We start from the raw sequence: 27,054 nt of genomic DNA, 5'->3' as shown, positions 1-27,054 counted from the left end.
AGTTGAACCAGCAAGGAAAATATTTCACCCCTGCCGACTCAAGCATCAGGAAATATGGCGACATTATCGTCTTTTCGTTCCCCCAAAATGCGAGAATAAATAACAGCTCCTCCTCCTCCGACACATTTTTCGTGAAACCGAGACAGCTCAGGTTATATTGCTTCCCAGAGTATACGAAAATGATAGCCTCGCATTTTTGAAGAGGGGAGTCTTATCCCCACTATTTGCTCCGGGGGAGCTACCGCCGCGTCTCTCAGCCTATCTATGCATCCACTGCTGCTAATGAACAGAGTGCGAATCAGCTGGGCGGACTAGGAAGCGTCACTTGGGGGTATTTCCTTCCTTTTTTCTGGTCCTCAGTTGTTGCGTCGACTTTACGCCGGAGTTGCCGCGGTTTTAGATTTTGTATGAAGCTATGTCTCAGGACTGAAGACCACAACAAGAACATATTTTAATTTGTTAAATATTGGAGATAAAACTAGGTTTTCATGCGCTTGCAAATCTTTTATGCTGGTATGCTGTGTTTGTTACTCGTGCAATATAAGTCAATAAATTTACTAATTACGCAATTTTTATTTCTCCTTCATTTAGTGGTCCATAACTTAGTAATTACACACCTTTGCTACAGTCGACATTTAAAAGTGGTCAGTGAATGTTGGCGTAATTTGTAGTACTCCTATTATTATATTTAGAATTATCATTGCGAACACGATATTTTTACTGTCGCTGCTACAGTTACAAACGATATAACTAGAGACTGGAGCCGTGTTTGAGAACGTGCATGGTTTGTCGTCCAGTCTGATTTACGTTTTCCACCGTCTTCGGTACGTCGCAGCAAATTTCTCTCTCCCTTTTTTGTTTCTAGAGTGTCCTTTAGGTCGATGTACTTCGTTTTTCACTTGTCTTGCATTACTCAACGGAAATAGGTATAAGCATTCGCTGCGATCTACGTCAATAGTGCGTAGGTAGCAAGGTAATATAAGGGAATAATGAAAATGTCACATGTAAAGGTGTATCTTTCCCGTTGAGTCGAACTGTCGGATTTAGTTACCCAGATTGTAAGATTGCCGCTTGTGTTATGAGATTGAGTGATTGGGTGGTTTCGTAACATTATTTGTTAGCAATGATTATTAGAACGGCACGCACTGTTTGCTCCATGAGCGAGCATCACATCAAAATGATGAGCACATGAATGTAACAATATCGGTTTTCTCCCTCTTTGGCATAACTTGACAGGTAGAAAAACCTTTCGGCGCCGACGTCTGTTGAATTTTCTTGCCTGTAGGGGAACAGGTTCTTTTCTTTCCTTTTTGACTGGATAATCCATTCAGTAGCGATGCCCTGTAATATCGGCATTATTATTTGTGATGCAAACGATCTGATCGGAAGAAGAGACTAGGAATCGACTTGTTTCGTGTATCAACTCGATTATTATCAATCGAGATAATAAGTCATGAGTATTATAGAGGCGACTGTGATAAAGATCGTTTGGTTTTGAAGCTCTACAGCGCTCAGCGCCGAAAGAGGTTTACATCAATATGCATGAGGGTGGCTGGCGGGTGCCTCGGAGTCCGTCGCGTGCTTCTCCAATGTGCTACTGCGAGCTGTGCTACTGGGTGGAGGGGATGAGTTGGGAGGGGAGGGGGAGGGGGGGGACAGAAATAGTACACCGGCGCCTCTGGAGTGCGGAAGTGGCCACCTGGCTCCCACTGGTGGTCGTGGTTTGATGGTTTGGAAACAACTTCTCCTTTCGGTCTTTCATCTCTTCAGAAATGTTTCTCTTCAATCATCATGTCTTTGCTGGTAACTTCTGAGTTTGTCACTTGCTTTCTGTGCTTCTAACCACAATGTGTCGAAATTGCGTTACGGTGGAACTCGTTTCTGTGTGTCACCTGACTTCTGTACCATAGTACGTAGTTGGTCTTCTTTTCACCGTGACCTATGGCTTAGGACTGCAGGTTGTGAAACAAGGATGACGATATATGAAAGTTCGTGTCTGGCCATGATTCGTGCACGGATAACCGAAGCAGTTAAGATGACCACTCGCACAAAACGGAAAATTCGGGTACGAGTCCCAGTTTGGCAAAAATTTGTTGTCATTCCAAGATACAGGCGATGGTGGTTAATATTTGCAATTGCGAATACATTTCGTGCTTTTAAGTATGACTAATGCGGTCTCCGCTGACCAGCCAGGTGGCCACTTCACTTCTCACCCTCAGCTTAGCTATCCCCTTGATCGGTGCTAGATAGGTTCTCGAGTAGATTCTCATGTAGCAAGATCGTTATTACTAATTACAGGTAATTTGAAGATGTGCAAATCGCGCGAAACGTGTCATTATTATGACCTTTTGCAACAACAGCGGTTCTTTACTTTTGGAACATTGAACCACTGTTGCTGCATCAGGTCAAATTGAAGTGGTGTGATGTCTTCATAGGATACTAAGGTTTTTAGTTTTGTGAAGTGCACAGTTTCACATTTTTGAACATTTAAAGCAAGTTGCTAATGATTGTATCACTTCGAAATCTTATCAAGGTCTGACCGAATCTTTGTACAGCTTTGTTAAGACCGTACTGCCTTGTAGATAACTACATCATTTGTGAAAAGTCTGAGGTTATTATTAAAACTGTCTTCAAGATCATTAATAGACAATTTTAACAGTAAAGGCCCCTTCACACTTCCCTGTGGTACACCCGAAGTTCTTACATCTGTCGACGACTCTCTCTGTGTTCTCCCTACCGAGGAGTCCACAAAACGGTCACAAATTCCGCCTGATAACTCACACGATCGTACTTTTGATGATAAGCGTAGGTGTGGTACTGAGTCAAATGCTTTTTTGAAATCGAGAAATACTGCATCTATCCGACTGTCTTGATCCATGGCTTCCAGGATGTCATCAGGGAAAAGTGCGAGTTTGTTTCACATTATCTAAGTTTCCGAAACCATGTTGGTTGGTATGTAGAAGGTAGTTCTGTTCGAGATACCTCATTATGTTTGAGCTCAGAATATGTTCTAAGATTCTAAAGCAATTGGATGTCAAATATATTGGCTGGTAATTTTGTGGATCTCTTCTGATACCCTGCTTGTTGACAAATATGACCTGCGCTGTCTTTCAGCTACTGAGTATGGTTTATTGTTCGAGGGATCCATGATTCCTAGAGGTAGTTTTTATGGTACTCTATTCTCCTTAAGTTACCTGTGAAATTTAGATATTAATAAATACTGAAGGATATGAAGGCTTGTACTAAAATCTTTTGGGCCGTGTCATGATCCATACGGTAGAGATCAGTTCATGTCACCCGCATTTGGAGGCAAGGACTGTTTTATAAAATATTACAACTTGTCCCATGCAGACGGTCAACAAAACTAATTGACAGCATGTTAGCAGGAAGGAGATTTGGAGTAACGATAGGAAAAGACACTAGTTGTCCAAAAGTATTGAATAATGGCTTGCCATAGTGATCCGTCCTTGCTCCTCTTCTGTTTCATTTATGTATATCTGATACTCCTCCAACGCAGTCTAGGAAGTTCGGCTATGCAGACGACTGGGTAATAGCCACCGTACACAAAACCTTTGAAAAAAACTGAAGAGATACTAACTTTTGACCTAGACATATTAAGGCAGTACTTCCGTACATGGAGATTACAACCAAATACAAATTAAAGAGAAGTTCTGTTTTTTCATCTGTCCAGTAGACTGTCACACACAGCCCTGGGTGTCTATTTTGAGGGAGAGAAACTCCATTATAACATGCACCCAAAATACCTACGAATCACGTTAGATAGGACACTTTCTTTAAAGAAACACTTGATAACAGCATCTGCTAAGCTCAAAATCAGAAACAAAACCCTCTGTAAACTCTCTGACACTAGTTGGGGATCGTTAGTAGACACTCTTCGACTGTCAGCACTCGGCTTGGTATATTCAATAGCAAAGTACTGTTTGCATGTCTGGCTTATAGTCCCAAGCACAAAAGATAGACGTACAACTAAACGAAGCCATGTGCATTGTTAGTGGGTCAATACGATCTACTCCCACACACTGGTTGCCTGTCTTGCGTCAGACTCCACCTCCTTATACAAGACTGAAGAGCGTGCAACTGCATGAATATTAGAATGTTGCTGATAGCGCACACCGTCCAGTATTGAACGATATATTCCATGCGGAGCGAAAAATATTAATATCAAGACACCCCAGTCTTTTTACAGCCGGAACTCCCACGGAAACTGAATTCAATACCATCGATGAACGGAAATGCTTCTGGCAACTAAATAGTCCTCCACAATGCCTGAAAGTGCCCTCCATCCAGAAGAAACCACCTGGATTTGACCAGCCTCGAACAATTAGGACTTCGCCGAAGCACATCCGAACGGGCCCTGGAAGATGTGCAGACACTTTCCGTAGACGGCAAACAGATACTCATGTTATATCGACATGTCCCGTACATGCGTACAAGGGTCCTGTTGAAGATTCCTGACAGCGACGAGAGGTGTGATAAACTGCATAAGACTTCATAACCGCGTATAGCTGTTGCCATTTGTGTACTTCTGTAAAGAACATTGCAAATACAAACATAAGAATTTACAAAAATTAACAACAAAACCAATATCCAACAAAATTATTCGGACACCTTTCGTTCTACTTATGGTCCAAAAGTTCAGTATCTGGTAGGCATTCCTTTCATCTTAATTACTTCCTCTGAGACGACTTGGGATGCTCTCCACTAACTTCCGGGTGCACTGCGGAGATACTTTCTGCCGCTCTTTGTGCAGTCTGTTTTTCAACTATTTTCTGGATGTGATTCGGGTTTTGCTTATTTCTTTATCACGTTTGTCCCAAAAATTCTCAATTACATTCAAGTCTGGTGTTTGAGGGGGCGGATGAAGCACCTTTCGACAGTTAAATAATAACCACATACTCTCATTCCAGGCCCTATGTTTCGTGTGGTTATCTTAACAAAGCTTAAAATGTTCCCCAATAGCCACGTTTTCGGCGATGTTTTGATACTGTCCCTCAGTATTCTGAGATCTGAAATTGCTCCGTAGAAAACAATTCACCAACTTCATTGACTGACATGTAACCACTCACCATTCATCACACGTCCACCGCCATACGTCACTGTTGCTTTGAGATTTTTCTTTTGAAGTTCAGTATTCGGTCGCCGCCAAACCGTTATTCTCCCACCAGATTGAAACATTTTAAATTTACTCTCATCGGTGAATATAACGTCAATCCATCACATATTGTCGTTTCTAACATGCTCCTTGACGAACAGCTTTCTTCTTCTTTCATTTGTTTTACAGATGAAGGACTTCCGCCTTGGAATACGGCCATGAAAGTTACCTCTTCTGAGTACCATCCGTGTTGTGTTGAGAGCACTTCCTTTTCGATGTCTTTGGCAATCTCAGTAGTGAGTTTTGGAGCATTTCACTTGGCGTCCTTTCTCGTTTTTCTGCTGAGACAACGCTCTTGTCGCACAGAAAACGTTCTTGGACGTCCCGCATGTCAATCCTGTCTTCCTCCCGGAATCTTCTGGTTATATCGGAAACAGTAATTTTCTTCATTACTAACGTTTCTGCTATTTTACGACAACTTTTGCCTTTAGCACGGTGAAAAATTGTAGCTGCCGCTGTTCGAATGTGCTCTCTATTCCTCTGCGGCCCATCGTTGCTTCAGCAGTACACAGCACACTACTTCGCTGAATGTTTACATTCACTCTGTCCGTGGCTCGTCTAGACACCACCTCCGTAGGACAACTGTGTGTGTCTGAATAACTTTCTTTGATGCACGTTTGTAGGATCCATGGTCATTGGTTGTCCCCTGTTTCCTAAACGTAAACACATTACCGTGGTCTTGACTATGTCGAACACGGATATTAACGACTAGTTTCGATGTACACTATTTTCTTTGAACGACAGGGCTCGTGCGTCACAAAGGTGTGTCCAAATAGTTACATGAGTCACTGTAAATAAATAAGTGCATAAAAACTCGCATTTTTTAAGTTTTGAATAAGATGTTCCAGACCGATGCCGTATAAATTGCGTCCTGAGTCATGGGAAAGTGGAGTGGCGAGAGCGCACGATGTTTTGTAGTACGGCAGGCAGCGCGGAGGTAAGCGCCAGCCAGCGGCGTTGCGTAAGCGCGGCTTTGTCCTTGGCGTAGCGCTGCAAGCGCGGCAGAGAAGTGAGCTCAGCTCAGCGCACAGCGTTGAGAGCTGAGAGCGTCGCGGCGGGGCGCCCCCGCGGGCGGCCGCACTCCGCTGCCTCGCGGGGTGTCCGTCCCCACCCACCTCCACCCACCTCCACCCACACCCAGCAGGGCACAGCCCGCGGTACCACGGCCACTTTGCGGGCGGCTCAGCCGTCCCCTGCTGGAGTGCGCCATCTAATCAGCAGGCATCTCCTGTCCGTTTACTTCTTCGAAATGCAAAACTGCCTTCCATTTATTTACATGAAATGTATTCGCAGTTGCGAATACGAACAACTATTAGCTGTATAAGGAATAACGACAATGATAATTTGTGCCCGACCGGGACTCGAACGCGGATTTCTCATTATCTGACAGATGCATCATGCGTCAGTGGGAGACTGAATGGTTGCAGGTGTCGGACAACAAACTGCGGTCGCTCAAACCGACCAGAAAAGGTTGGTGGACTTCGTGTCAGCCTTGCCGCTGGAAGGTTTTGCTTACCATACTGCGCATCGAGTATAGCCCTTTCACACATGGCTTCCTCCTCCGTGGGGAGGATCCACCTTTCTGTGAAGTTTGTGGCGTGCCGCTCTCAGTTCAGCATGTTGTGGCTACCTGTGTCCTGTATACTGATAATAGGGCAGCCCTTGGTCTCGCTGGAGATCTGCCCACCGTCCTCGCAGATACCGATACCAGTGGTGAAATTTTGTGAACTATCAGGCCTCATCCCTAAACTGGTGGGGAAGGTCGGCAGACTTTAGTACGTTATAAACTGCTCCGCATGTGGGGACAGCCTACGTCCCCACACATTAGATTTCATGTTGACTTTTCTTCAGGGCGCTGATGACCGTGATGTCGAGCGCCCCCTCAGCCAAACTCATCATCATCATCATCATCATCATGTAACGCGGATTTCGCGATTCACGCGACTGGTCGCCTTAACCCTTTTGGCCATCCGTGCGCGACCCACGGTCAAACCCAAACATCCATACATTGCCGTTTCTGCGTCACGCGCTGTACTCGGACGCACATTATGAAATCGCCGTACAGTGGAGGACATTTTTATTGGAAGTCTCTGCCCGGAATCGGCATACATGCTCTTCTGAAGGAACACTGCATCGTTTTTCTTAACAAAACAGGCCCTGAAATATCGTACTTATTCGACAATACCAGGCAGCGACTTTAAATCAAAATGTCCTCCCGTGTAGTGGAATTTTATAATGAATATAAGAGTACCGTTTGGGATGCAGGAACGATGGCATATGGAAGCTAGGGTCCAGTCGTGAGTCGTGCATGGGTAGCGATAGCGGTTAAGTCGACCGCTCGCCTAAGGCGGGAAATCACGGTTCGAGTTCTGGTCCGGCACAAATTTTCACTGTCGTCATTAACGTATACAGCTGACGGTTGATCGTATTCGTAACCCCGAATGCATTTCACGTACTGTATTTCATAATAGCTGTAGTCGCCGCAGTGCCTGTTCCTTCGACATGCTTGGGAAGCCCGAAGGAACATGGAATTGTTAGTCTTAACAGTACAGGCACTGAAATAGCGTAATCTGTATATTTGTCTGGCTTGCTCGAAGCCTAGTCATAGACAGTCTTAATACGGGTTATTTGACTGAAAGTCCCTTACGTGTAAGTATTCGGTAGTATCGAGACCTTAGTACCATTCGCGCTGACTCGAAATAACTGGCAACCATATACAAATATCCACTTTGTCGTCTGTTGTAGCTAGTTTCTCTGCCGTCACCGTTTCTGTAGTTCTCGATGCGGTTTTTTGTGCCTCGCACTTTTTACCGCTGTGGCACCATCTTTTTGAGAGGAATTGCTTTATATTATTTGATGAGAGGTCTCTTAAACTGATATTCTCTTTAAAATTACTTGAATCAAACAGTCTACATCACATAAAAATTGTATATATTTCACTTGTGACCGATTTCGGTCTCTCGTAAGACCATCATCAGACCATTTCTTTTTTACTCCATGGCGACAGCAGCACGCCACCTGCTCTTGCTGTCGTGGAGGATCAAAAAATTGGTCTGATGATGAGCCTCTAAGAGATCGTAACCAAGTCATCAAGTGAAATATATACATTTTATATACGATCAGGACGGTTTTATTGAAATAATTTTAAGACAGTTATACTGATCGCTGTATTTTCCGAAGGACAATATCCCAGAAAAATCTTAATGCTGTTCTCTTTGATTTTGATGTGTTTAAGTCTCTCCCACGAACTGCGTTTAAATTAATTACAGAATAACGCCTGAGCAGTAATAACGACTGAATTCAGTACTTTCTTTGGAACGTCTCATATCCTTCAGCACAAAAAATAGAATAACATTTTGAGATGACGGAACAAGGACGATGCTAAGTTTCTCAGGGATCAGTTTTCTCCAACGCGTGAGGTCGAAGAAACTGCCGATATATCCGATACAGTTACCTTTTTTTGTTGGCAATCTGGACATGCCCATACAGCCATCTCAGTATTTGAATGTCAATTACGACGATACGAACTTGAGATTAATACAACATCCAAACCCCAAGCGGAGAAAATCTCCAACATGATCGGGAACGAACCCGAGCCCTTCACGTTAGCAATCCGCCGCGCTGACTGCACAATTGCCGACACCGACAGATACAGTTAACTTCATATGTTCTTTTTTACGCGGCTGTGATAGGCGCGTTACTATAACCACCATACCTACGTCGAAGATGAAGACAGTGCTACGGAAGATCAGTCGCCACCATTGTAGCGAAATTCACGGTGTCATCCACAGAACTTTTGAGAGTGTTTAAGAAAGTTAGTAGCCCCCAGATTGTCGAGAATTCGGAGCATTCCGATTTGATAGTCGGAGAAAGTTTTTTATCCCTTACGAGCTGGAGGAAGACACTGAGACCTTCAACAGAAATTCAGCTCGCTTGCTCGCTCTTCGTTTCTACCATTACGTCTCAATTTTCTCCCCATGTCAGTGTTCATTCCTCTGTATCTCATATTCTCCCTTTCTTTGCTCTTACAACTTTTTCTGCTGGACCGATTCATTCCCTCCTCTAAAGGAGGAAAATGAACTGTTGGAGTGTAGGAATGCTCCTTACAACCATTGCTTTGCATCTTAAGTGCCTGGTGATCTCAGGAGAAGAGAATTCTTACAACTCCTAACAGAAAATTCATTTGGCGAGAGATACTGGACACAGTTCTATTATTCATCTTACAGCCGGGGAAGTCTGTTGTGACCGTAGAAAATTTTAATTTTTATTCGTGCTTTTGTGACCATAATAAGAGTCCAGGCTCCATAAGCAAACAGCCAGCCGACATTAAGAAATAGTCCACCAGGACGTAGGGACAAGATAAGCGGCGGAGGCTGCCAGGTATGGGTTGTTGACCAAATAACTTAGTGTTTGACTTCCTGCCAGAGGAAGCAGGCCGGCCGGTGTGGCCGAGCGGTTCTCGGCGCTTCAGTCTGGTACCGCGCGACCGCTACGGTTGCAGGTTCGAATCCTGCCTCGGGCATGGACGTGTATGATGCCCTTATGTTACTTAGGTTTAAGTAGTTCTAAGTTCTAGGGGACTGATGACCTCAGATGTTAAGTCCCATAGTGCTCAGAGCCATTTGAACCATTTTTTAGAGAAAGCAGCATGAATCAAACTTGCACAATGGAAGACGCAAACACCAGGGCGATAATAGAGCAAGAGAGAGTGTCAGTCACGTGCGGAAAAGACTGGTGTGGAACCAAATTAAGTTGTGTGCAGCTAGAAACGAAAGTGTCGTGTGGAACCGAAGGCATTCTTGCGCAAGCCGACCAATTAGAAACGAGAGTGTCGTATGGAACCATAGGCATTCTTGTGCAATCCGATCACTTAGAAATGAAAGGGTCATGTGAAACAAATTAACTTGTGTGCACCTAAGTACATGAGAAACGAAATAAAAGGCCAGGCAGCAGAATGTCTAGAGGCAGAGATTCAGATGCAGATTCAGAGCCAGTGCCGGCAGTTTGGAGGTTCCGCAGCGAGACGCCAGCGGGGCTGAGTAGGCCATAGCAGCCGATACAGCTGATACAGACTTCAGTTACGAGAAGACGGTGATAGACTCTGGTGAACACTCAGGAACTGCAGGTCAAGTAGAATTTTTAGAGTTCATTGGAATAGTGTTGAACAGAGGCTGTCAGTCTTTGTCTGAATTACTTAGATTTCAGTGATAACCAAGATCAAGTGATTGCTTTGTACTTGTTTCTTATATGTACCGGCAATTAGCTTTGAAGTAGCAAGTCCGAATAAATAGACTGAATCTTACTAAGGGGTTTATGGTTCAACACCTCACATAAGTATATGTGAGAATAAACTTAATAGAAACTAACCAATCTTTTCTGCATATTGCAATTCTGTAACCTATTATCAGGAAACTTATTTGCTTCAAACCCAGGAGATTCTCTCCCTCTCGTGTCCGATATAAAGGTTGACAGCAATTTATAACTAACCCATTATCGTTAACGTCCGGATTGCTCTACACAGTTCGCACTTACTTCATTCTGGTGTAGTGAGGCTGTGCCGGGACGCGAGAAGTCCTCTGAAAATTCTTGCCCTTCCCATTCGCCGTCCCTACCTGTGCCCCTCCTGTTTACCCCTGCTTTATCTCCTCTGTATCCTTTAATAATGTCACGTATTCAGATTAATGCACATATCTCGTCATAACTGAGGAAACAGCGAAGTCATTGTACCCGGCGGCAGTGCTTGGCCACCTCATAATTGCTGCTGCGGGCGTCGTGTAGAGCGCCGAGATGCGACGTGATTAGCCAGACAACACTGGCGGACGACAGTTTCCTCATCCCCAGGCGTGTCTGCTGGCTGTGTAGTCCGCGGCGGCGGCGCGCGTTCGCCTCTTGGGCGGCGTGGCGTGCGGCGACGCGCGGTGTGTTATCCGCGGCCGATCTGCGCGCGCCGGCCGCCTCGCCTCGCAGTGTTTGCGTATGCATTGCGGCGGGCATCGCACGCCTGCACCCGCCTATTGTCGACGTAATAATTCCGGCCCACGCTGTGAGGTGCTTATTGTGCGACACGCGTACTGTGGCGGTTTATGTAAATGTGCCCAATTATGCCGCAGCCCTCCGGAAAGGAGACGGAACCGTCTTTGCATGCTGTCATATGCGAAAGACACGGCTACTAATAATGCCAATATTAAAAGTAGTTCTGATGTAGCACATAATTTGGCTAATGGAAGGATGTCGCAACTAACAAGTTGCGCAGAATATTAATACCGAGCGATAAGGACAACGCTGTACTGGACACGACACGCAGCGCTGCATGGACTGTGGCTCGTAAGACGAGCAGCAGAAGTTGTAATCGGCGAAATCGATTCCGACATCCTACCGTTGCTGACTTGCCACCATTTATTATTCTACTGGGTGTTCCGAAATTTCCGTTACAAACTTTTAGGAGATGTAGAGGGGAGTAAGTACATAATACTTTGGATAGGAACTCGTGACCTGAAACGTCATTCAACGATGCTACATAGCGTCAACGTTATAGGCGCCGGTACCTGTAAATGCTTGTATTTACAAAGTGATACCGTGATGCTATGCTAACTTTCTAGGATGACGGATAAGGATGAATGTATGAATTTGAGATAAGGACACCTGTACTGGAAACGAATGTGTTGAAAGTTAGAAGCGAAAACCATCCTGTTACCCCTGACGGTACTGCTACCGTTGTTGGTAAGACTGTACGGTAGGCAATATGGAGCAAATGTAGGCTGTTTAGGTTGGGTTGGGTTGTTTGGGGGGAACAGACCAAACTGCGAGGTTATCGGTCTCATCGGATTAGGGAAGGATGGGGAAGGAAGTCGGCCGTGCCCTTTCAAAGGAACCACCCCGGCATTTGCCTGGAGCGATATAGGGAAATCACGGAAAACCTGAATCAGGAAGGCCGGACGCGGGATTGAACCGTCGTCCTCCCGAATGCGAGTCCACTGTGCTAATCACTGCGCCACCTCGCTCGGTATGGAGCAAAACAAGGAAATAATGTCAAGTAAACATGGGCTCTAAAATGCATATCTTAAGAGCTATGAACGCTTATTCAGTAGAGAGCAGATGTGGTTGACACCAGCGGAGATGAACAAGTACTCATAATCCTCAAGTATGCACTTCGGAGCACATGTTTACTGGACAATTTTTACTTGTTTTGGTCCATACTGCCATCTCCCCTACAGTCTTAGCAGCAACTCCTCCATTGTCAGAGATATCAGGACGGTTTTCGTTTTTAACTTCCGACTCGTCCGTTTCCGGTGCACGGACCCTTATCTCAAGTTGATACATTTATCCTTCTCCATCGTCCCAGATAGTTTCTAACAACATCACGGATTACGCTGTATAAACGTACGTTCACAGGCGGCGGCGCCTATAACTTTGACGCTGAGTAGCGTCGTTGGATGACGATTCCGGACGTGGCTGCCTATTCGAAATATTATGTACTCACTGCCTTCTACAAGCCCTAGTAATTTGTAACTGGCATTTTCCGAACACCCTGGACATGCCACGCGGTGATCTACTTATCAAGTATTTTGCTTTTGTTTCTTCGATGTGTTCGAACGATTCGCTGGAAATAAAAGAGGGCGTCTTCTTTCTGTGGTTCAAGTCCAATAAAGAGTACCATGTAATTGTAGTTGGTCGCAATGTGGTATTCATGAGGAAGAGCCTCAGCCATTGGCATGGCGTACATTCTATACGCCGCACTATTCTGAGATTTATAAAGGTTTTTGTGGAGATAGGACATTAAACCACCATTTTATATTACGAGTATTATGAAATGACTTACACTAAAATCATTCCGAAGGCACCGTACATTCCTAGTAAAGAATTTCCATGTCATTCAAAATTGATGAGTTATTACGCTTATTCCGGTCTTGTTCTTTTATCCTAGTCAGATGCTGAACAAATAAATTATCGACCCCTGTCGCTATGACGCTTAAGTCAAAAACTCATGATAAGGCAATACAAGAAAACTAAGGTGTGACAAAGACACCAATTGGGCGCTTTCAAATGTACCAAAAGCGTTTAAGGTGCTTCTCTAGAGTGAAACGTCGATTTTGGCTTCAGTAGCTTTTATTACGTGACTTCAGTGGTCAGTGGTGTGGCTTTAGGTCGAAGTTGACAATAAGGATAGTGTTTTTCACATTCAGCTTATTCTGATGTAGGAGCACCAGTGCTCCTTTCAAGGCGCAGTCCTATAGGGGTTGGTACGCCCTTGCTTTCCACCCACCCGAAAAAGAACCGGTTCACCTAAACATTTACGGGTCCGCAGTTTTACGTGGAGGTCGAGCTAGCGTGCAGATTTTCTTCACTTGTTGAGTGTGTTTCCGCGAGTCAATCTAACGCTAAATGACAGGAAAAGAAGATACGACCAACGTTAATAAAACCGAAATCAGTTTATCCTCCTCACGTCTCGATGAATAACTGTAGAGTACGTTCTCATTCCGAATGTCAAAAGATCGAAAGCCTTGAAAGGGAACAGATCATAACATTTGTGGTATACTACACGGGGACGCCGGATGACATAGAATGAAAGGCTTTTACGACCAGATGACATAGCTGCTGGTAAACATTTCGGGATGTGAGGTCGTTGTCCAAGAAACTCTTAAGAACGATTCTTTTCGTTCAGCTATATCAGACCCAATCGATTTTTGTAGGTAGATTATACAATGAGGTGACAGAAGTCTTCAGGTAGCGATATGCACACACACAGACGGCAGTACGCATACACGCATACACAAGGTATAAAAGACTTTGAAGGTGGAATGGTAGTTGAGCTAGACGCTTGGGTCATCCCATTTTGTAATATCGTTAAGGAATTCAATATTCTGGGACCTACCGTGTCAAGAGCGTGCTGAAAATACTTCATTTCAGGCATTAGTTCTCACCAAAGGCCTTCACTTAACGACCGAGAGCAGCAGTGTTGTCAGTGCTAACAGACAAGCAACATTGTTTGAAATAACCGCAGAAATCAGTGTGTACAGTTGAACGTTTCCGTTAGGACAGTGCAGGGAAATCTGGCGTTGCTAGGCTATGGCAGCAAACTAAAGCGATATCGCCTGCAGCGCCTTTCAGGGCTCGTGACCATATCGATTGGACCCTAGACGACGGAAAACCTTGGCCTGATCAGAAGAATGGTTTGAAGAACACTCCCGAAAATCCGAGCGAATGATTTGACCACCCATCGCCCGACATGAACCGGGTCGAACATTTTTGGGACGTAATCGAGAGGTCAGTTGGTGCACAATTTCCTGCACCGGCAACCGTTGCGCAATTGCGGATGGTTGTAGTGTCTGACTGGCCCAATATTTCTGCAGAAGACTCCCAACGGCTTGTTAAGTCCACACCACGGCGAGGTGCTGCACTACGCCGGGCAGTCCCATGGCATCTGTGGTGACAAAAAGTCGTGTAGATGCTACGTTTAGGTGCGATGTAAGCTATACAGTTAGTTAATTAGGTCGCTGTGTGGCTTTAAAACTAGTAATCCAAAGTTTCAGATTTACAGTCCATGTCAGTACTATGGTTTCAGTGTTCAATCGGTCCTGGACTTTTTCCTGTCACCTACGGTTTATTTCACTTCTTTGTATTTGTGAAAATCGCAGAACTGCACCTTGGTTCCGATTCCATATTGAACTTTAGGTCTGCCTACAACATGGTGGAGACATCAGTCCACAAGATGGAGAAAAACAGGGAGTTAAAACTCCAGTGGGAATATGCCGGCTGTAACAAAGTTTTGCGCGCTTAGAGCAGCTTTACTAATCTTGAGTTTGTGTGGGTTTAATAGTTTCGTTATTTGGAAGTAGTTGCTATGCCTCCTCTTGGAGACTTATGGGGCACTGTGAGCACCTATGCAGTCCCCGTCCGTTGCGCATCGGCCAAACGGGAGCTGCGCGCCCGGCTAAGCTCCTAGCTGGTGGGGTGCCACGACAGATAACATCCTCAAAGCCAACTCATCTTTTATTTATCTCACTATCATGGCCCTGCATCTCGGGCAGTTAAGACGCGCTGCCACCCTTACTTGTTTTTTCATACAGACGGCCCTGCTTAGGTCCATTCATCCGCAGCTTTAAAGAGTCGAGGCTGATTCTCGCTTGTAAACGATTCAGAGCTGCCGAACTGACGCCACCATTAAAGATCACGCCTTCGGCCAACTGTCTTATTCTGGCGCTAAACGGGGGCACACACGACAAAATATTCACACTTAGAAGACAGCACGCTGACTGGTATCTATATTCAGCAACCACTCCGGCGCTCTTGTTTTTGCTAATTGTTGCAGTCGTTTGCAGAAACACAGTAGTTTAATTTAGGATCCGCACTGAAGCAAGAGGAAATAGGGCATGGGAAAATACAGAATGTCCAATGAAGGAGTCCCTGACTTAAAAATTAAATATTTCGAGAAATAAGATCAATAGACGAGTGCAACAAACTGTACGTTTATTGTGAAAGCTGTAAGAATTTCATACACAAGTTTCGAAATAGTTTGTAAAGTTAACAGATGGCGCTGTAATCGCAACACGTAGTGCCTTTAAGAAGCTCAAAGTGATCATTCCGCCGTTGAAATGGGAAAGCAGGTTAGTGTAACAAAGGAAGAGGTAGGAGTCAGGTATTATATTAAACAACGCGTTTTTGTGGTTCTAAAATACCACTGGTTAGAACACAGTCCTAAGTCAACGAGGCGCAGTTTTCAAAGACTTTTTGCAACGGAGTCATTATTGACCCTTTTTTCATGCGAGAAATGATCACTAATTAACTCTACGCTGTATTGGATTATTGGAAATTTACTGGCCAGGGATGGATGGGCGGGCCTCTATATTCGCCCGATCTGACTGCTTGTGACTACTTTTTATGACACATTGAAAGACAGTGTCTACCGGAAGCATCGCACCACTTTAGCACTGCGAGTGGTGGCCGTTTCGAAACTATTGTGACGTCATTTCAAACTCTGCTGGTACTGTACGAGATGCACAGCACAAACGCACAACGTACAGTGTCATCTGTTAGCAGCCTTTTGAAATGTTTCGAAACTTCCGAATAAAATTCTTACCGTTTCCACAATAATCATACCTCTTTTGTCAATCGCCTATCGATCTGTTTTCAATATATTTGATTTTTAGATTCAGGGTCACCTTCGCTGGGCAATCTGTATTCCCTCTTGGTAGTGTACCATTTGAGATAGGAAAGCGAGAAGCCATTTAAAGTGCTTTAATGGTCGTTACGGGAGGTAGCGCTAATGTTCTTTTTCGATAAATTTCTGTCAGCAGTAGTTCCTTTCACTCTTTTGCCGTACCTTTTTTTGCTCCACTTTGGCCGACGTCCCAGTCACATTTAGGGAAAGCCAATATTTTGTGCCAGGCGCCTGTTTGAGATGTAATAATTTAGTCTGTAATACACTTTCCCATGGTTAAGTCACAGTTAACACAGACGGTCAATACGTCACTGATTTGACGTGGTCAACAGTCGTGATTTCGCATAGACAAGGCACCTAGAGCCATGACTAGAGGATGCCAGATTCTTGACGCGTCGATTATTCTGTTTTACTTGGGACTACCTCTAAAGAGTTAAACACCCACTTCAAAATGGGCATGTACATTAGTTTTCCAACCTGCTTTATTTGTCTGTCTATCGTGATCTTGGCCTTTTCTCTTTTTCCTTTGGTATTTTTTTTGTTTATTTTCATTCCTTATCGCATGTCTGCGGTCACTAAAGTGAACTTTTTTTACTTCTAAAAACGATAATAAAATGGTAAATATGTTCGATTTTAGGCCACTGGTGTTTACAAAGAATAAAAGGAAACTTGTATGGTTCGATAAATACTCATTTTTACTAGTTGGAAATCCGTATTTTTAAATACCTGAGATAGTATAAATCAGCTAGGAACACCGTGACCGCACGAACGACTTTGTAAAATATCATTAAGCAGCGCTGACATCAAGGGTAAAATGCAGTTAACCAAGTGAGAAATCATTGTGCACTTTCCATATATATGTTCCCTGCTGATATGTAGAGAGAACCCTACGTATTTGTCTCTTGCACGATACAGCTAACTGCACATTTTTCCTGGAGAACTCAGCGTAAAAGACATAGCCAGAGAGTGGCTGATAAGTACTCAGGTGTACCGATAAGTGTCAGAAGATACGAGTCACCTGAGTTACTTAGCAGTAAGGCGCCTTGCGTAAGTCGAGTAATGCTTGTGCGGGATGAGGTCAGAAGCTGCGACCACCTGCGCCAGCGACCCAGCTGCCGGTCTGTTACGCCAGACCAGAGCCACAGGTGAGAGCGAGAAAGTGGAAGCATTTGGGCGACACCCTGTGCCTAATCGCCGTCGCTATAGAAACCTGAGACTGCCACACCACGCCCTATCTCACACACAATCTGGCCTTCGAGCCTCAATTTGAAATTCAAAAACTGGAACGGACCCGTGTTTTTTGTTTGTTGGGGCGGAATGACACCTTCCCGATGAACGCTGGGAAGCTATTAGTCCGTTGCGGACGTCACCTTTCTTCCGTTCTTGTGCGGGAAACGCCGAGGAAACGACCAACAGAGTTTTCTTGGTAATTAACAACATGTCCCGTTGCTCCGAATTAATGAGCGTTGTGAATGTACTTTCATGTCGCTGTACACTAATATTTCCAAGCTACACTTTGTCTACAATTGCTCAAAGCGGAAATGTTGTAAGTGCTACAATCTCGTTCCTACATTTATGTCGCACCCTTTACAATGGGGATACTGAGTACTGAGTCTAATTACAAATTGGACAAGAGATAAGGTTTAAGAGAATGTCAATCTTATTCGCAGAAAAACTATGAAATATAAGAGAGATTAGGCTGTAGTGTGCGTGTAACCTGGCGATACATTATTACTGTGTATGCCCATTATGGGAACCATGTTACTAAACCCTTTATGAGAGGACATCCGCCTAAATGAAGACTCAGAACCAGGACGTTAGTTCACATTTCCTACATAAGCGATGTATTTCTGGAGACGCAGAATGTCTTTTCTTTATATAACGTATTAACAGAAAAAAATATTATGTATTTCCCATTCTTTATCTCTGTACTGGCTGAGTTCCCGACGTTGCCCTGTATGCATTTATTCCAATCTTCTATTAGACCGTCTCCTCCTCACCCCAGTGGTGGTGGTGGTGGTGGTGGTGGTGGTGGTGGTGCTGGTGGTGGTCTGTTATTCTTCTTTAGTGTATCTGTCTCAAGGAGGATTTCAACGAGGGTCTTCCCATGTTGTGTTCTGAACATCTTCCTTCATGTGATAGCATGTTCGTCCATTTTTAATGCTGAGCATCATTTCAATTCTCTTTCTCTCATTCCTTCCACTTTTCCTCTATAGTTCATTGTTGTAGAGCATTTCCAAGTCCCATCCAAGATATTTTTCTCTTTTTAGTCGCTTCCAATAAACTATTGTCTTCGTTACTTCTTCGTTCTTACGTCAGCCAGTCGACTTCACCTTAAGCACTCTTCTATGTAGCGACGTTTCAAAACATTATGAATATCCTTCTTTGCAAATGTACGTGATTCACTGTACTCAAGACATAATTATTTTTTCCTTTGCTCGTTTGGTATTGCTCTAGATGTTAGTAATTGCTTCACATTCTCAAAGGTTCTCTTTCGTTCCGTTCTATGTCATTTCAAGTACTCTGGTGCGGAAAGGATTACACTTATTACAGCTTTTTTCTGTCCAAGAACATGTTAACTGGAACTTCCTATTAGTTTTTTCTCATCACATTCATATTTTCTACATTTATCTTGTATCCATACTCGTCGTTCCTTCTTGCAATACTCTTCAATATCTAATGCTGTAACCCCTCTTCTGACTTCGCCAACACTGCATGATCATCCGCGTATTTATAGTTTTCATCCTTTCTATTCCAGTTACAATGGGTGCATAATTTAATATTGGTGTCTGTTAAACACACGAAAAAGTAGTTTCCTTTTATAAAACTGCAGCCTAATAAATTAACAGCCAATAAACTACGCGTTTGTTTGTTTGTGAGTAAACTGGTGTCAGGATGCGTCCTGGAGCAGTATCACTAGACTATATAGGTTCTTTCGGACTCATTTTTTGGTAGTTAGGGGCCTCGTGCCAGAGGTCCCTTCGTTAAAAAACGTTCCTCTCAGTCCCACCTCGCGGTAACATATTACTAGTAACTATATATGCACCTTTCACATTCATTATTTTGTGTCTTCTCTTGTGTAGTAACGTCTCATGAACAAGTAAAATAATTGTCGACCCCTGTGGAGTTTTTATTCGAGGGGAAGTAATAACATTTTTATCCCCGTTCCCTGGTAGGAGTCCGTTATAAATTAGGGGTGGCCGAGCGTTAGTGACGCTAATTGTGTGTACGATGGAGCGGGCAGATAGGCGCGGCTGCCATTATGGAGTTGTCACAGTAAATAACTGGCGACTGCCGCGAGCTGCCCGCGGACCACAAAGCGGCGAGGGGTCGGTCGCCGCGGGGGCGCCGCGCCGCTTCGCCTCGCGTCACATCCGCGGTCTGCGAGTCGTGTCACGCGGCGCGTAGCGAACCGAATCAACCAGGGTCATTCCTTACGCCATATTCCTGGGACCATATTACTTTCTACTACGAAAATTAGCATCCCACGAAGCTTCGTTAATGTAGTATACGCGATTACGTACTCTTCTCTGTACCTTAGTTTGCTGACGCACGTCTGTGCAGTGCCGGTGGACATGAAGATAGCAGGTTCGAATTCCAGTGGTGAAAAATTTTTCATCTGCACAAATTGGCCAGCAAAGATAGTAGAGGCTATGGCTTGCAATTTTACCCGCCGGATTCTGCACTGAAGTCCTGGTTAAATTCAAAACCATCTCGTGACACTGTTGAAGTCCGTTAGATGGGGACGCAAAGTTCATCGGTCCACTCGCTGCTAAGTGATCAATCAAGTGGCATCCAATACAAAGTGCCTGCACCGCGCCTTAAGTCACATTGGTTGAATCATGCGCATGAAAATATAATCAACAATCCGTCTAGAAAACTCACGCTGTTGTGACTGCTTCCCGGATGTTAGATGTTCTGTATGAAGCCGTCTATGTCATGGTGTTCCTACAGCAAAGTAGTAACATAAGAAACTTAAGTGTGAAATTTCCATCAAGGAAGAGAGAATTCCGAGCAGTAGAAAGAATCGATTAGAGAGTGTCGACCATTTGGAGACGTTACTTATCTGTAAACAGCCTAGATAAATTCAGTTGCGAGCGAACTAATAGCGTTATTATGTACAGCCGTCACGAAAAATGGTGAACTCTATATGCGAAAGATGTCGTAGGTGGTCGGAGACCATTTAACAGCCTTCTTCCGAAAGAACGACACCATTGCATTCTGTATCTGGCCGGTTACATCAGCATAATTCTCTTGATCTCTCGGGTGTGTGAGACCCGTCAGTCATTAGAAAAAAATCATTTAAACGTTAGATTGCATGAACATTATTGCTGAGCTCTTCATGCTTCATTCTTTCTTCCCGAACTAATTTGTGTTTCCTTATAGGACAGCTCCACACACCAATATGTTAGAATAGTGCTAAGGCAGTTTGAAAAGCTGATGAATTGTAGATGATATCCACTTCCACAAGTTTTCCGATTAGTGATAGCGTCAAACACCTCTTGAAGTTCATCGAGCACCAGTCCTTAACTTATAAACTTCCCTCTCATAAACTTGAACAATAATCCAGAATGAGATTTTCACTCTGCAGCGGAGTGTGCGCTGATATGAAACTTCCTGGCAGATTGAAACTGTGTGCCCGACCGATACTCGAACTCGGGACCTTTGCCTTTCGCGGGCAAGTGCTCTACCATCTGAGCTACCGAAACACGACTCACGCCCGGTACTCACAGCTTTACCTCTGCCAGTATCTCGTCTTCTACCTTCCAAACTTTACAGAAGGAGAGCTTCTGTAAAGTTTGGAAGGTAGGAGACGAGATACTGGCAGAAGTAAAGCTGTGAGTACCGGGCGTGAGTCGTGCTTCGGTAGCTCAGATGGTAGAGCACTTGCCCGCGAAAGGCAAAGGTCCCGAGTTCGAGTCTCGGTCGGGCACACAGTTTTAATCTGCCAGGAAGTTTCATTTTAGAACAATAATGTTTCTTATGTGTAGATATCTGGAGCTACCTATAATTCCACATCAAGTGGTTGTAAGATACATACCAGCTGCCTTGTCTTTTGAAGCCGAAAGAGAGTAATGTTTTGGATTGGGTTATACTTCATGCATAAACAAATATTTCATATAGGTATAGATTTCTAGAAGCTCCCGTGAGACAACGAATTTAGACGTAACACGAAATAATGTATTCAAAATACTCCTCTTCACGTATATCTGGTCTGTTTACCTAAAACTTTCCGATCAGGATTTACTGAAACCCAACGAAAAGAAAAGGTACGTAAGTATCAACACTATAGTGGGTCATCTTGCGATGCATTTCACCCCCTTAACAGTGAAATTACAACATAAAAAACTGTTTGATTTCGTAATATTAATTTCTTATGTACTTTGTATTGTTAAAAATACGCAGTGAACCAAGAAATCTCTTTATATTGCTGTCAACTGAGCTGTCGAAGAATGAAAACTCTAGATTCGCAGTTATGAATATTGGGAGTCAAATCCAAATTTAGCCGTTTGGTTATAGGATATCAGTGACTTCCTTAAGTCACTCACTGCTGGTACCAGTGTGGTTCCTGCGTTTGATTTTCTTACCCATCTTCGTCAAATCGAAGTTCCTACTCCATGACCAATGACCTCGTTGTTTGTTCCCCGTCAGTAATGACGTCGACGTCGACAGAATGTTGAACAGCGATCTTCTTCCAAACGTAGGAGTCGGGTCGAAATACCGTGTCTTCCGTCCAGCCGCTGAATTTAGTGCTGATGGCGTATTTTATGGACGAGCCCTAAGTGGTCCGCCATTGTCACCTTGTATGCTGTAATACCCCAAATACATACATTATTACAAAGAATATCATCTTCATAAAGCAAAACAGTCGATTTCTTACACGGAAATACTTTGAGATATCACACTACCCCGTCCGAAGGCACACCTTTGAGCTGATTTGATGTACGGTAATGGGTACATGCACGTGCTGGGAGGTGCGTGTACACGGCTCGCTGGCCACTTGTCGTGTATCTGCCCTGCTTCAAAACTGCCAGTGGCTCTTCAGCGAACCGAGCGAGGTGACACAGTGGTTAGCACACTGGAATCGCATTCGGGAGGACGACGGTTCAATCCCGCGTCCGGCCAACCTGACTTAAGTTTTCCGTGATTTTCCTAAATCGCTCCAGGAAAATGCCGGGATGGTTCCTTTGAAAGGGCACGGTCGAATTCCTTCCCCGTCCTTCCGTAATCTGATGAGACCGACGACCTCGTAGTTTGGTCTCTTCCCTCAAAACGACCCAACCAAGCTCTTCAGCGATCTTCCTAGGTTAAATGTCGTCTTGGTACCATTCGACTTACGAGACGCCCATCACAACACCAACTGCCGTATCGTCTTCAATGATTACGACAGTGTTGTGCATCTTGATTATGGTAACAACTCGCTTAATTTTCTCGATTTATGTTCTCTGTTTTACTGTAACAGCTACTGCTGGATTATGCAGTATAGTAGTACAAAGGTGCAACTCAGTCCATTCTTTTCTTGACAGACAAAAGGTAATTTTCATATCGTTTGAAAGCATTCAGGTTTTTTGGGAGTTCTGCGTACTCCGAGGTGTCTTCGTAGGCTTGTAGCGATGTACTGGAGCAATGTCGCCTTTCTGAACGAACTGCTTTAAAATGGCAATATTATTGTCTGTTACGTTTAATCAGTAATTCGTGTGAAACGTTCCCCGATGTATAACTTCATTCCGGTGCCATAAAGTCCAGTTAGGTATGATTAGTACGAAATTAAGCAGTACTAAAAATCAAGATGTGCCAAGAAGAATAGGCAAGGAAAGAAGTCTATGGAAATCATTGCTAGGAGAAGGGAAAGATCAACCGCTCATTTGTTAATCGGGCAATAGAAGAAACAATAGAGGAGGTAAATGAAGAGTGGAATACTAGGGAGAGATTATAGAGGATTTTGGGTGTAGGAGTTGAGGACAGATGAGCAGGCAACGACAAGATAGAAAGATTTCTCGGGCTTCCAGCCGGGTGGCGGTGTCTTCAAACAGCGACGTTTCGACGAGTGACATACTCATCATCTTCTTCGCCAGAAGATGATGAGTATGTCACTCGTCGAAACGTCGCTGTTTGAAGACACCGCCACCCGGCTGGAAGCCCGAGAACTCTTCGCCAGCTGTATACGCCGGGAAAGCATACACTCACATTTAAGATAGAAAGAGATGGAAGATAGTATTAAATCAGTTGAAATTCCTACGACTTAAACAAACCCTCTTCTGATAGCAATTACGCTCCATAAAGAAATGATGAAGGCTATTCAGTCTTAGTCTTGCAAATGCTAGTAATTCAAGTGAAGCAGTGGTGGTAGTAAAATTAATGCTGATAGTTGCAGTGAACTGCTACTAAGGTTCTTGGACAACTGGAATTTTACGCTGATGACAATGGATAGGGCGAGACATAATTTCGAAAGAATTTTTGTTTTTCAGTTTACGTTAAGTATGCTTTTGATCGACACATTTGGAGCTTTAGCCAGTAGGAATGTTAGCTGCGGTAAATACCAAGAGGAAAGAATGGCTAATAATCTAAGTCGTAGGCTTGAAGAAGGAGAGGACACATTTCATCAGCGAAATTTGGTTCTGCTCTTTGCCATCGGGAAAGTCACAGATGAGTGGTTTGTACGATTAGTTCGTAAGATGTCGTGCAGGTTTTAGGTCGTGTAGTTGCCGTTATGAAACGAGGCTGTTCAAAGTCGCCCATGTCATCTCCTCACGTCTCACCCCGGTTCGCTCCTTATCAAGAAACGTCGTATGAGGTTGGCTGGTTAGTGCGACAAATTGATACTTCTGCGTGTTTAATTTTCGCGGACTTATCCTGCATTATAGATACGGTACTGAGTAGCAGTGTTCTGTGAATTGCATAGTTGCCTGTCCAAGTCTCCTTTGTGTGTGCTGGAACGGAGTTTACATTAGAAAACGAACTAAATATGTAATATATAATGTCTCAAAGTCTTTCAGCAAACTTTCTCATGACGAAACTTTGCCAGATCACAGAAATGAACGGCAGAAGTATGTGGGGTCTAAGAAAGAACTGTGCAATGTTTTAGCTGCATCCTAACTTCTTGAAGGGCTGTAGGTGTGAGTGATGTCTTCTGTTCACCACGAAAGGGATAACAACGACAAAATATATTCACTCAGATGTACGATTTTAATAAACAAGTGGTCTGCAGGGCAGTTACAACAATACAGTAGAGGAGAGTATGTTGCGGCCAATGAATCACTGCGCAACTACAGCACGAAATTGAGTACACGGGCTCCGAAGAGAGTGTGCTATTAGTTTACTTGGACGAAGTTTAGGCTTCGTAGGACCATACGAAGAAATGAATTTGGCACGACCCAATGGTAATGGTTGCCTGAAACTACCTGTATCTACTTCTATCCAGTGTATATCAGTGCTTTGGGTGATTAGGTGGTGATGATGAGTGCCTAACAGCTACGAATATTGTCTTTTCGGGATGAAGGGTATGTTCTTGGTCCTTTTAAGGCGAGACGTCGGTACAAGAATACTGGCAGCGGTATGAAAGTCATCGCAAGCTTCCCTACACGGAGTCTCCCGTAAATATATCGTGTTCATTGGTGACACATTACAACATTCTTATCTCAAATAATTCCAGAATTAATTTAACAACTTCCTGAACGACGGCCTCGCAGAAAGCTTGTACGAACGCATATTCATCAGCGACTACGTTCTTCGTTACACGGGCGAAAGAATTTCACGCCTGTTAAGATATTTAGTTTTTTTATCTCTGCTGTCTTGGTAAATTTTGTATCACTTGCATCTATACACTCTGCGAATGTTCATACATTTTTTCATTCCAAACATGTTAGTGCTTCTGGCTTCTCCCAGGGGCCGACCGCAGTGGCCGAGCGGTGCTAGGCGCTTCAGTCTGGAACCGCGCGACCGCTACGGTCGCAGGTTCGAATCCTGCTTCGGGCATGGTTGTGTGTGATGTCCTTAAGTTAGTTAGGTTTGAGTAGTTCTAAGTTCTAGGAGACTGATGACCTCAGATGTTAAGTCCCATAGTGCTCCCATTTCTCCCAGGGGTTGAAGTAAAGAAATACTTTTCTTCAAAATTAATTGTAACACTTGGTTTTTCGTAGTGACTGGCAAGAGTTTACTTCAGGAAACTATATATCTTATTCTAGACTAAAAGTAGAATTGTTTAGTATTTATTTTGGACTTCTTTTTTGTACTAACAACTGAAATTAAGTCTAAATGGCAATTCTGTACATAGGCGAGATGACCTTAACCCGTACAGTTTCGTGACGACTACTACAATGGTTGTGCACAGTGCTCTGCTGCGAGCGGCTTGAGAAGGCAACGCGCGTTGCGGCTTTTGTGTTGGCAGAGCAACCCGTACGCGCTGAAGGACAGCGGCTCGGCGGCGGCAGACATGGGCGCGTGGACGAGCGCCGGCCTGCAGCCCACCACCGGCTACTACCCGTACGACCCCACGCTCGCCGCCTACGGGTGAGTCCACTAGATACACTCTCTGTCTTTCTCTCTCACAGTGCTTCCGTGACGCGCGTCGCTCACCGGAACTGTGCCTCTGCACCACCACGCGTCACTGCCTTTTTTAAACCTGCAGATGAATTCCAAAACCATCTTACAGAACAATCTGCTTAACGTGTTATTATACATACTTAGCTCTCGATATCAACATATACACTCCACAATCCACCCTGCAGTGCGTGGCGAAGGATGCTTCATACCAGCAGCGATTTTCTGTGCTTTTCGATTGGCGTACTGAGCGAGAAAAAAGACACACTTGATATACCTGCGAGCTCGCTCCAATCTCTCTCGTGCTCCTTTCATGAGTCCTACTTGAGGTGTACGATCGTGAAGAAGAAATGTCACATTTTTTCATTCTCTTAAACTTCGTGAGACCGACTTCTTCATTCTTTCAGAAATTTCCATTTAACTTCCCCGAGAATTTCTGTTACACTTTCGTATGCGCTATACCAACCCGTCGGTACCCCATCAGCAAGTCTCTGAAGTTTTTGTGTGAGTTGTCATGCTTACTTCGCAATGACACCAAACATTTGAACAATATTTCAGAACTGGCTGCTCTTGCGTCTTGGGTACGATTTAGTTTGCAGATGCATTGATTCTCGCACAACCCTGTCAACAAATCGAAATCTTACATCCATCTTTCTAAATACCGATTTTGCGCCTTCGTTCCATTACATACCTCTTGTAATTTCTTAGACTTTCCCGACGATTTGATGACATCTCGTGGAAATCGGGTTTTCTGCCGGATATCAGCGTCTTCCAAACACCTGATGAAGACGTCAAGTAATGACGTCGAAATATCGTGTCTGGAAGACGCTGATATCCGGCAGAAAACCCGATTTCCACGAGATACATACCTCTTGCTAGTATTACCTCTACATATTTAAACGCTATGGCGAGCGCTAGAGATTCATTCCTAATTTTGTAATCCGATTATATCGGGACATTTCTTTGTCATACGCACGATCTTACATTTATCCAAATATACAGAGAAAGTTGCCATTCATTACACGAAGTGGAAATATCGCTATAATGTTTTTCATTTTCTTACGATCATCCAACGACGGTACTTCCTTGTACACAACAGCACCATGAACTAACAATCTTAGAACATTGCTGACCGTATCTCAAAATCAATCGTATACATTGAGAACACTGGAGGTCCCAAGAC

The 27,054-nt window shown here is 44.1% G+C and overlaps 1 protein-coding gene across 1 annotated transcript in view; it reads left to right on the top strand.

Annotated features, from left to right (window-relative positions):
- Positions 1–27,054, top strand: part of LOC126483003 (homeobox protein araucan) — a 318,944-nt gene that overhangs the window by 171,591 nt on the left and 120,299 nt on the right. The window contains exon 3 of the mRNA XM_050106581.1: positions 25,720–25,841. Within this exon, the coding sequence (XP_049962538.1) occupies positions 25,720–25,841 (122 nt within the window). The remainder of the gene's footprint in view (positions 1–25,719; positions 25,842–27,054) is intronic.

This window comes from Schistocerca serialis, chromosome 1 (genome assembly GCF_023864345.2).
Source record: "Schistocerca serialis cubense isolate TAMUIC-IGC-003099 chromosome 1, iqSchSeri2.2, whole genome shotgun sequence".
Classification (NCBI taxonomy): domain Eukaryota; kingdom Metazoa; phylum Arthropoda; class Insecta; order Orthoptera; family Acrididae; genus Schistocerca; species Schistocerca serialis.
This window is presented reverse-complemented; position numbering and strand designations above follow the sequence as displayed.